Source organism: Mobula birostris, chromosome 2 (assembly GCF_030028105.1).
Source record: "Mobula birostris isolate sMobBir1 chromosome 2, sMobBir1.hap1, whole genome shotgun sequence".
NCBI lineage: Eukaryota > Metazoa > Chordata > Chondrichthyes > Myliobatiformes > Myliobatidae > Mobula > Mobula birostris.
The window spans coordinates 24,173,366-24,185,702 of record NC_092371.1 but is presented as its reverse complement, the minus strand read 5'-3'; the positions used below and the strand labels follow the sequence as shown (position 1 = coordinate 24,185,702).

Sequence of the window (12,337 nt, the reverse complement as noted above, 5' to 3'; positions counted from 1 at the left end):
GGGAGGGGGAGTTTTTTTTTATAGAGAGTGATGAGGGCATGGAGCACACTGCCAGTGGTGGTGGTAGAGGCAGTTACATTAGAGGCATTTACAAAAATCTTAGATAGGCACATTGATGATAGAAAAATGGAGGGCTACATAGGAGGGAAGGGTCAGATTGATCTTAGAGTAGGTTAAAAGGTCGGCACAACATTGCGGGCCGAAGGACTGTGCTGTAATGTTCTACTTGCTGTGGGGAGCACTCAAGTGTCGCCACACATTCCGGCACTAACATCGAATGCCCTCGACATTCAGCAGAATAACACACAGCCAACATACAATAAAGCAACAACGGCAAAACAACACACACAAAATGTTGGAGAAACTCAGCAGGTCAGGCAGCATCTATGTAAATGAATAAACAGTTGATGTTTCAAGCTGAGACCCTTCTTCCGGGCTGGAAAACAAACCCCTTTCCCAATAACCTGCACCCAGGACAGGCCACCGCAGACATCACACACATCAGGCCTCCAACCTCCAGGGTGTGAAATTTAGTGTCAGATCTAGGGGGCGAGCTGCAATTTCACTTGCTTATAAATTACTGTAAGCCACATCTGTAAAATTGTACTGTATCGACAGGTGGAAGGGAGTGCAAATCCGGAGTCTGGAACAAAGGTCGGCTGTTGAGAAGTCTGCTTCTTCATAAATAAACTGCCTTGCACCAGCATCGCAACAAAGAACTCAGTGATGACCCCTTTAACACATAGAAATAAATAGGAAGACACTCACTGCAAATTCAGGCAGGTTTTTCTCCAAATGCTCTTCACCTCCATCAACAAGTGTGGCAAGGGAAGTGCGGAGAACTCGGGAGAAGACCTCCAGCTGCTGGCAGGCTGTTGACACACTGGTAATTTCCCCCTGGTATCCAGCATCTGAAATCAGCTGTGGTGAGACAAAAAGATGAGCAGAAAAATACAGTATGAGTGAACTTAAAAGATATTAGGAGTCAAGTCAAGTCAAGTTTATTGTCATTTCGACCATAAGCTGCTGGTACAGTACACAGTAAAAACGAAACAACGTTCCTCCAGGACTATGGTGCTACATGAAACAACACAAAACTACACTAGACTATGTGAGACAGCACAAGGCTACACTAGACTACGTAAAACAACATAAAAAAAACTGCACTGGACTACAGACCTACACAGGACTACATAAAGTGCACAAAACAGTGCAGGGCAGCACAATAATTAATAAACAAGACAATAGGCACAGTAGAGGACAAATTACAATATAATAATAAATGATGTAGATGTCAGTCTAGACTCTGAGTATTGAGAAGTCTGGTGGCTTGGGGGAAGAAACTGTTGCACAGTCTGTTCGTGAGAGCCCAAATGCTTCGGTACTTTTTGCCAGATGACAGGAGGGAGGCGACTTAGGTCCTCCTGAATAAGTGTATAAAAAGAAAGCAACATTTTCCTTCATCAGATTGATTTTGATTTAGTCAGATTTTGTTGTTACTTAATATTTGTCCAATATGGTTACAGATAGTTCATCTCCACATTGAAAAGACTTCACCAGTACAATGGGCATTCTCCTGTTCCTGGAAGATCAAGGGCAAGAAGCAATTCTAGGATTCATTAAAGGGATGCCTGCCTATATTGAACAAAGGTGACAGACCCAAAGCAAGTGTGGATCCACAGATCCCACCGAAATCTCATGTCCACAATGCAGGAGGTTGGAGAAGGAAGGTCACCTTTCACCACTCGTAAGAACAGAAGAAACAGAAGCAGAATACCTGACCCCTTGGCTTGCTCTGCCATTCAATAAGAACATGACCAATCCTATCTTCGCCTGGACATAACTTTCCTGCCTTTTTCCTATTTCTCTTCTCTGCTTTGTAGGTCAAATGTCAGCCAGTTTCTGCCTTGAATATATTCAATGACTTCACCTCCACAGCTCTCTGGGGTAGAGAATTTCAAAAGTGTACCAGCCTTTGAGTGGAAAATTCCTCTCCACTTTGTTACAAGTGGATGAGCCAATTTACTCTATTAGTTTGAATCTCACTCTACTTAAGCAATAATTTATTTTTTCACTGTTAGAGGCATTTACTTGTGGCTAAAAAACAGTCATAGCTACAGATACAATCTGGATGTTAACGTGTGACTGACGATTGTTCCATAAACAGCGTTAGAAAATGAATGTAGTCTCTCAAATGTCTCTGAAAGCACACTGTATCATGCAGACGTATTATCACAAGCCATGCTTATGGTTAAATATGAAACAAGATTGCTTGAAGACTCTGCTTGGGAAGGAAGTGCGTTGGACATGGGTAATATTTCATTGAAATCAACCCATCTATGGGCTCCATGTCCATGCAAGACTCTATGCATGCTGAGCTCTTCTCTATTTTGGTCCCAATCCCCGTGGCTAGAGTGCTGAGAGTTAAACTTCCCTGCAGCAGCCTGCATGAATGGTAATAGAAACATAGAAAACTTACAGCACAATACAGGCCCTTTAGCCCACAAACCTGTGCCGAACATGTCCCTACCTTAGAAAGTACCTAGTGTTACCCGTAGCCCTGTATTTTTCTAAGCTCCATGTACCTATCCAGGAGTCTCTTAAAAGACCTTATCATATCCGCAAGAGACCCTATCGTATCCGCAATATGCTGTTTCTTTGATGTTGTTACACACAACATTCCTCACTTGTTTTTTTTTCTGAAACAATAAACACAAGAGATGCTGCAGCTGCTGGGAATCTAGAACAACATATACAAAATGAAATAGGAAGCTTGGCTGCCATAATCAATAATCTTCAGAAACATTTCTGAGATCCCATACTTGGTTTCATTTTGCACAGCTTCTACATAATTCTATTCTGTTTGCACTAACACTTCCAATCAGATAAAACTGATCTTTACACCAACTGAAAACAAGTAAATTTTTGCCTTCTTAAGATTAAATAAGGTGATCACTTCCGTTAATTACTATGAAACAAAAGAAACTAGGGGCTCAAACTCATCAGAAGCCGTAATAAACAAGAATATGCAAGAATAGCAGAGAAGTTGTTTTAAACACAGAATATAGAACAGTATAGAGCAGGAACAGGCCCATCAGGATACCTAACCTAATCCCTTCTACCTACACAATGCCCACATCCTTCTATTCCCTGCACATTCATGTGCCTACCTAAGAACACCTCTATCATTTCTGCCTCCACCACCACCACCCCAGTCATCATATTCCAGGTACACACCACTCTCAGGGTAAAACACTTGCCCTGCACATCTCCCTTTGAACATACCACTCTCTCGCCTTCAATGCATGCCCTCTGGTATTAGATATTTGAACCCTGGGATAAAGATACTACCTGTCTACTCTATCTATGCCTCGCATAATCTTATATACCTCTATCAGACCTCCCTCAGCCTCCACCACTCCTGAGAGATCAACCAAAGTTTGTTCAACCTCTTGTTACAGCACATGCCCTCTAATCAGGCAGCATCCTGGTGAACTTTTTCTACACCTTCTCCAAGCTTCTACGTCCTTCCTGTAGTGGGACAACCAGAACTGAGATAAATAATCCAGATTTGGCCTAACTAGTTTCATAATGCTGCAACGTTACTTCCCGACTCTTGAACTCAATTCCTTGACTAATTAAGGCAAGCATGCCAGCCTTCTTTACTGCCTCACCAACTTGTGCAGCCATTTTCAGGGGGCTATGAACTTGGACCCCAAGATCCCTCTGCACACTAACACTATTAAGGGTTTGGCCAGTAACAGAGTACTATCTTAAAGCACAAAATCTTGGTTCAGATTCAGGTGCACTATATGTTGTAAAATGTGTTGTTCCTTGGCAAGACATAAAGATTTCTATAAGTTACAAAAATAAAGAAGTTGGTCAAAAGAGAAACAACGAGTTCATGGATCATTCAGAAGTCTGATGGTGGAGGGGTCTTCAAGTTCCTCTACTACTCGCCAAAGATAGTAATAAGAAGAGGACATGTCCTGGTTATTGAGGGTCCTTAACAGTGTGTGCCACATTCTTAAGGCATCAGCTCTTGAAGATATCCTCGATGGCATGGAAGGTTGTCCTCGATGGTATGGAGGGTCGCACCTACACGGAAAGGGCTGAATCTACAACCCTCTGCAGCTCTTTGCAATCCAGTACATTACAGTCTCCATGCCAGACTGTGATGCAACCAGTCAGAATGCCCTCCATGGTACAGCTGTAGAAATTTGCAAAACTCTTTGGTGATATACCAAATCTCCTCAAACTCCTAATGACGTAGCACTGCTGGTGTGCATTCTTTATGATCGCATCAACGCGCTGGGCCCAAGACAGATCCTCCAAGATGTTGATACCCAGGAACTGGAAGCATCTAACATCTCTGTGAGGTCTGCTGTATGTTCTCCCAACTCCCCCTTCCTAAAGTCCCCAATCAATTGCTTGGTCTTGCTGAGGTTGTTGCAATACCACTCTATCACAGAATACTGCACTCAGCTCTGAACTCAATGTTCTCAACCATGATAATTTGTGACAATTTACTAAAATTCTCTAGATTCCGAACAGCGAATGTTAAGCCACTTCTTAAAAAGGATATAGGCAAAAGGAAGGTAACTATAGGCCAGGTCACTTAACGTCTGTAGTTGGGAAAATGCCTGAAGCTATTGTTAAGGAAGAAATAGCAAGATATCTGGATAGAAGTGGTTCCATCAGGGTGGATTCATGAAGGGTAGGTCTTGTTGACAAACTTACTGGAGTTGAGAATATAATGAGTGCAGTTATTGCATATGGCAATAAACTTGAATTTAAAAGTCTATAGATACAGTATATAGAGGTGCATTTAGAAACTGATGTCAGAACTAAGACATTGAACCCATTGAAGAAAAAAAACCCTCAGGTCCAGGGCTTCTTTCCATTGAAAAGGAGCTGAGAGATGTGACCACAGAGGTTTTAAAATTGAAGAGGAATTTTTGTTAGGGTCGATCTAGAGAAGATATTTCCACCGGGGAGAAATCCGAAATTAGAGGTCTGAGAAAGAAATAAAACTGTTGAGAATTGTAAATGGAAACTATCCAAAAATTAGTTAGAATAAGGTAACAGTCACTGAAAATAATTGCAGTACACATAGTTTAGATGTATTCAAAGGAAAGTGAGAAATAAATGAGCAAGAAGGAAATACAAAAATGTGTTAGAGGCATTGCATGCAGTAGGGTTCATGAAAAATAATGCAAAGCATTAATAGCAAAATATGCCAAATGGCAAAAATTCAGGTGGTATCTTTGAGATGCCTATTCAGTGATGTTGAAACAGAAACAGAATTGCTGTGTGCTAAGTAGCATTAACATTATACAATAAATATGACCAAGCAATCCTGCAACCAATAGATCAATTCCAATCTTAGCAGCCCTGCCAAATCTGGTCACAAATGGTGGTGAACAATTAAACCGTTGACAAGAGTAAGAAACTACAAGAATATTTTCAACTTCAATAATGGTATGGCCCAGATTATTTGCCAAAGGCAAGGGTGCAGCAATCCTAAACATGTTTAGCCAGAGGTACTAAGAGAATGATTATCTCAGCTCCCTTCTGAGATCCCAGACATCACAGGTTGGTTTGCAACCACTTTAATTCATTCCACATGTTATCAAAGAAAGACTTAGAGCACTGGACACACTGTGTGCTAGGAGCGGAAAACATCTCAGATGGCCTCCTGAAGGTTAATACAGTAGAACAAGCCAAATCTCTAGCCAAGCCGTTCCAGTACAATGTATTAAACAACTTGAAAAAAATTCCCCGGTGATGTCTCATTCACCAAAGGCAGGACAAATACAAACTAGATTATACCCCAACACCCATTCAGTCAACACTCAGTCATCAGCAAAAACAATGGAAGATGGTGTGCGTAATTCTGTCCAGTAGTAACTGCTATTCAATAACCTGCTTACCAATGGCCAATTTGGTCACAGACTCCAGAGATGAGATGAGATTGCTGCCTTGCTGTCAAGAGCTGTCATTTCATCAAGCGTGGCACCAAGCAGCCTTGGTAAAACTGAAATTAATCGGCAACCAACAGGAACTTATTCCAGTGGTTGACATCCAAAGATGACTATGATTGTTTTTAGACAATCAACTCAGCCCCAGAACATTACTGGAGGAATTGCTCAGGATAGTAGAGTACAATATATTTACCATGACACGTAGAGGCATTAACTCAGCTAGTTTATGCCAACAGTGCAATCCCTTCAGTCCTTTTCTCCTTGTTTTATTTCCCCACACTATAACTAGATCTGGATGTAATTTAAATCACCAATTAACCTATCTGTACCTCTCTGGAATGTGGGAGGAAGCTGGAGCAGCAGGGGAAACTCACATGGACACAAAATTCCACAAAGATAGTACATTGGGATTGATCCTGGTGACTTGGAGCTGGGGTATAGCTGGGGAAACTCACATGGACACAAAATTCCACAAAGATAGTACATTGGGATTGATCCTGGTGACTTGGAGCTGGGGTATAGCTGGGGAAACTCACATGGACACAAAATTCCACAAGGATAGTACATTGGGATTGATCCTGGTGACTTGGAGCTGGGGTATAGCAGCACCGACAGCTGTGGCCACTTGCTGTGCCCAACCATCTTCAACTGCTCATCACTGATCTTTCTTCCAAAATAAGGTCAGAAGTGAAGATGGTCATGCAATGATTGAACAATGCTTCATTCCTTTTGTAATTCATCAGCAAGTGAATTAGTCCATAGCTACATGCAGCAAGAGTTGGACAATATTCAGTTAAGGGTGGGAAGGCAAAATACTAGAAAATGAGCATCTCCAACATGAAGGTCTAATCAGTTACTCTTGACCATCAGAGGCATCACCATCAGCATCCTCCGTTACCATTGACCAGAAACTCAATTGGGCCAGCCGCCAGTTACAAGAATTGGTCAGAGTCTTGGGCATCTTGCAGCTTCTCCCTGGATAAACCAAAGCTTTTCCACTATCTACAAGGTACAAATCAGGAGGGTGATGAATATTCTACACCGCAGGTTGATCAGAGCTCCAAAAAATACTGAAGAATGTTGACACTGTCGTGGAAAATGCAGTCTGTTTAACTAGTGTTACGTACCAGCAACAATAGATCACAAATTCAGTCAGGTTTTAATGTTGAAACCACTATATTTATTAGTATCTACTCAAAAATATAGAAAATTAAACAAAATAAAAAGAAGTTAACAGTGTTTTGTGTGTGTGGCTCCCAAACTGTCAAGCTTAGGAACAGTTCTTAAAGTCTTAAATTGGCGAACTAGGAAGGTCCAGTAATCCACGGAATAAGTGAGGGGAAAAACTTGTAAATCCACATTATTGTGTATAGAGGAGGCAATCACAAAGAATTTCACAGGTTCCATGCTGGGAAAATGAAGTAACAGTTGCCAAAGATCTTATCCATCGAGACGTCCTGAAATCCACGTAGAAATATCACAAGGTGACAGTTACAGAATATTCCTTAGCACAAGTGGTTACAACATAACATACCCGAAACCATGTAAGGGTTAACAAAGGTGGTCGCCACAGGGTAATCCAACAAAATCCACATATGGATCATACGAAGTGACAGTCACACACCCAATGTGCACTGGGTGCTGTTGATCAACCGAATTCTCTGGGCATGGGAAAGTTTCAGACTTTACCCACTGTTGCAGCAAGCTCCTGCCAGCAGCTTGTAGTGCAAAGCTTTCACACACTCTCTCTCTCTCCCCTTCTCTGAAAGTCCCAGCGGTCTGTCGCAGCTTGTTCTGACGTCATAGTCCTGCCTCATCCAAGCGTTTTAAAGTGACACCCACAATAAATGAAACCATGGTCACGTAACACTAGCGCCCCATTCATCACCAGAGCTGCCCATTCTCTCCACCACCAACACATAGCAGATGCAGCATGTACAAAATGCACTGCACGTACTCCCTTCGGGTGCTCTGACAGTGCTCCACAACCTCATCTTGGACACAATCCTAATTTACCATAGAGTCACAGGGCACTACATTGCAGACACAGACTCTTCGACTCATCTAATCCAACAGGCCCAGTCTTTTGCCTATGCCCATCTTCCTGTAACATGACCACGGCTGACCATACGCCTCTAATCCAAGCACCTATTCAAACTTCTCTTAAATGTTCCAATCAAACTTGCAACTACCACTTCCACTGTAGCTCATTCTATACTTGCACCAACCTCTGAGTGAAAAAGCTCCCCCCTCAAGTTCCCCGTAAATATTTCACCTTTCACCCTAAACTTATGACCTCTGGTTCTGCGGAGTTGTGAGGCCTCGGTCGTAGTGAGGAGTAGACCTCAAGCCGTGGTGCCGCCTGTTTGCAGCCGTCACAGGAGGGAAGTGTCAGAGTCGGTGCAGGAGGGTTTAGAGCTTCCCTTACTGTTCGCTTGGTGGAGGACAAGCTGCGCTGTGTTTCCAAACACGAGGAATTCTGCAGATGCTGGAAATTCAAGCAACACACATCAAAGTTGCTGGTGAACGCAGCAGGCCAGGCACCACCTCTAGGAAGAGGTATAGTCGACATTTTAGGCCGAGACCCTTCGTCCTGACAAAGGGTCTCCGCCTGAAACGTCGACTGTACCTCTTCCTAGAGATGCTGCCTGGCCTGCTGCGTTCACCAGCAACTTTGATGTGAGTGTTGTGTTCGGTTGTGGGTCCATGGACTCACGGACTTGCACAGTGTTCTTTTTTGTGTCATTGTATTTTAGTGCTGCCTGTACGTACAGCAGGAGAGAGCTGTGTGGCCTCGGGCCGCCGTGTCACCTGTTTGTGGCCGTCTGGGGAGAAGCGTCGGAGTCCGTGCTGTCCACCAGTGTTTGCTTGGCTGAAGATGAGCTATATCGTGTCCGACTGCAGGCTGCTGCAACATTCATGGACTCAGACTTGGACTCTTTTTTTTCTGTGTGTATGTATCTTACTGTTAACTTATTTGTGCTTTGTGCTGTGTATGACTTTTGGTACTGTGTTTTGTACTTTTGCCCCTGAGTAACGCTGTTTTATTTGGCTGTATTCATGTATGGTTGAATGACAATTAAACTTGAACTTGAGCTAGTCTCACTCAACCTGAGGGGAAAAAAGCCTGCAAGTATTCATCCTATGTATTCTCCTCATAATATTGCGTAGTTCTATAAGAACTCCCCTCTATAAGATCTCTCCTCATTCTCCTGTACTTATTCCTTATTCACTGCTAAGTTTAAATCTTGGATCTCCCATGCCAATACTATTGTGGAAATAGATCCATCAGATGGACTGCAATGGTCGAGAAGATGGCGAAAACCACCTTCATCTGGGCAATAGAAATAGACAATAAATAATGGCCCTGCTAGTGTTGGCCATATCTCAAGACTATCTAAGGGAAAAAGCATCTCAACCAAAGTGGTTTTACCTTGACAGTAAAATTGAGCATCAAACAGTCAGGATGAGCTTCTGCCAGTTTATAGAAGAGGTCTCTCCAAGTTACATGAGCAATCATCTGCTCCAGCCAAGCTGGTGTCTGCAAAATAAAACACACAAAAATGGTTAAATCAAAGAATCACGTCAGTAACTGCAAAAGAGCTATTATGTCTCAGTCGACTCAAATAGCTGTGAAATGTATTGTTACATCAGATCGACAGTCAAGCAATGCCTGCTTATGTGATTAAAGCACAAAAAATGATACGTTGGAATTTAAATAACACTTTTTAATCACCTGATGACCATTATTTAGAGATAAGGAGGTAAGTAGTTCAAAGTGTACCAATGGGATTGTAGACTAATGTACTGACAAATTCAACAACTTATTATCAACAATAATTACTACTGATTGTTTTATTATAAAAGTGACAGTAACATTATACTGTCTCACTTTATGTCAAGCTGTCAATCTCCAGGTAATAACACTCAGGGACTTGTGCTGATATTATTTTGTGACTGTATGTGCTGGATCATACCCATTCTATATGTGGTGTGTGTGCCTATATGTGCTGCGTTTTGCTGTATACATGCATATGGTTGAATGACAATAAACTTGAACTTGATCTGAAACTGCTTCTTCTCATGTTTGTGGCAGCTTGCTGTGCAGAAACAAATAGCTAAATTTTATGCATGGCATGCGTAAGTGTACTTCAAAAGTACTTACCTAGTGATAAAGCATACTATTACGTTTTGATCTTTATAACGATCTGGGTTATATCATGCTGATTGCCACTGGCTAGCTGCTGTTCATGGGTCAATATGCTCCTGTCTTCCACATTATGCTTTGCAGCATGGAAGAAAAGGACACACAGTAGGTCAAACGTCAACAGGCCAGTGCCATCCAATTACACCCATGTGACCAATTACCCTATTAACCTGTACGTCTTTGGAATGTGGGATGAAACCAGAGCAACCGGAGGAAACCCAAGCACTCACAGGGAGAACATACAAACTCCTTACAGCCACAGTGGCAGAATTGAACAGGCACTGCAACAGCTTTACGTTAACCACTCTGCGACCCTGCCACCCCAGCTGTCTCAACGGTTGTTCAATGGTCTCCAAATTGTAATGCAAAGTTAAGTACGGCAACTGGTTTATTTTGGTTTTATTTTAGATTCCTCAATCTTAACATTTTAATTAATTTCTGTGAGTTAAACATGCTTTAAATATTGGTGCCCACGTGGCCAAGTGGTTAAGGCGTCGGTCTAATGATCTGAAGGTCGTTAGTTCGAGCCTCAGCTGAGGCAGCGTGTTGTGTCCTTGAGCAAGGCAATTAACCACACGTTGATGTGTGACGACACTGGTGCCAAGCTGTATGGTGCCAATGCCCTTCCCTTGGACAACATCGGTGGTGTGGAGAGGGGAGACTTGCAGCATGGGCAACTGCTGGGCTTCCATACAACCTTGCCCAGGCCTGTGTCCTGGAAACCTTCCAAGGCGCAAATCCATAGTCTCACGAGACTAACGAATGCCTATAATAAACATGCTTTAGAACATAGAACATATTAGTACAGCACATTACAGGCCCTTCGGCCCACAATGTTGTGCCGACCCTCAAACCCTGCCTCCCATATAACCCCCCACCTTAAATTCCTCCATATACCTGTCTAGCAGTCTCTTAAACTTCACGAGTGTATCTGCCTCCACCACTGACTCAGGCAGTGCATTCCACGCACCAACCACTCTCTGAGTAAAGCACCTTCCTCTAATATCCCCCTTGAACTTCCCACCCCTTACCTTAAAGCCATGTCTTCTTGTATTGAGCAGTGGTGCCCTGGGGAAGAGGCACTGGCTATCCACTCTATCTATTCCTCTTATTATCTTGTACACCTCTATCATGTCTCCTCTCATCCTCCTTCTCTCTAAAGAGTAAAGCCCTAACTCCCTTAATCTCTGATCATAATGCATACTCTCTAAACCAGGCCGCATCCTAGTAAATCTCCTCTGTACCCTTTCCAATGCTTCCACATCCTTCCTATAGTGAGGCAACCAGAAATGGGCACAGTACTCCAAGTGTGGCCGAACCAGAGTTTTATAGAGCTGCATCATTACATCGCGACTCTTAAACTCTATCTTTCAATTTATGAAAGCTAACACCCCATAAGCTTTCTTAACTACCCTATCTACCTGTGAGGCAACTTTCAGGGATCTGTGGACATGTACCCCCAGATCCCTCTGCTCCTCCACACTACCAAGTATCCTACCATTTACTTTGTACTCTGCCTTGGAGTTTGTCCTTCCAAAGTGTACCACCTCACACTTCTCCGGGTTGAACTCCATCTGCCACTTCTCAGCCCACTTCTGCATCCTATCAATGTCTCTCTGCAATCTTCGACAATCCTCTACACTATCTACAAAACCACCAACCTTTATGTCCTCTGCAAACTTGCCAGCCCACCCTTCTACCCCCACATCCAGGTCATTAATAAAAATCACGAAAAGTAGAGGTCCCAGAACAGATCCTTGTGGGACACCACTAGTCACAACTCTCCAATCCGAATGTATTCCCTCCACCACCACCCTCTGCCTTCTGCAGGCAAGCCAATTCTGAACGCACCTGGCCAAACCTCCTTGGATCCCATGCCTTCTGACTTTCTGAATAAGCCTACCATGTGGAACCTTTAAGTACATTTTTGTAAACTTCTTAAAAATTCAGCTGTTTTCCAACATTTTAGAATCAGAAACATTTAAGGACATTTAAAAGGTCTTTGATAGCCATCATCAGTTAAAATGATGTACTTCAGCGTCTGGAACTGGCACTGTACCCACACTATTCAGACGAGATTACAGTCATTTGAACCATGATTGACACTATTTGTTATCAGCATCTAGCATCACAACCTGCAAATATA

At 42.8% G+C, this 12,337-nt stretch overlaps 1 protein-coding gene across 1 annotated transcript in view; it reads right to left on the bottom strand.

Annotated features, from left to right (window-relative positions):
* Positions 1-12,337, bottom strand: part of nelfcd (negative elongation factor complex member C/D) — a 114,763-nt gene that overhangs the window by 69,341 nt on the left and 33,085 nt on the right. Inside the window, exons 5-6 of the mRNA XM_072238750.1 lie at positions 9,418-9,525; positions 769-921 (exon numbers count right to left, since the gene is read on the bottom strand). Of these exons, the coding sequence (XP_072094851.1) occupies positions 769-921; positions 9,418-9,525 (261 nt within the window). The remainder of the gene's footprint in view (positions 1-768; positions 922-9,417; positions 9,526-12,337) is intronic.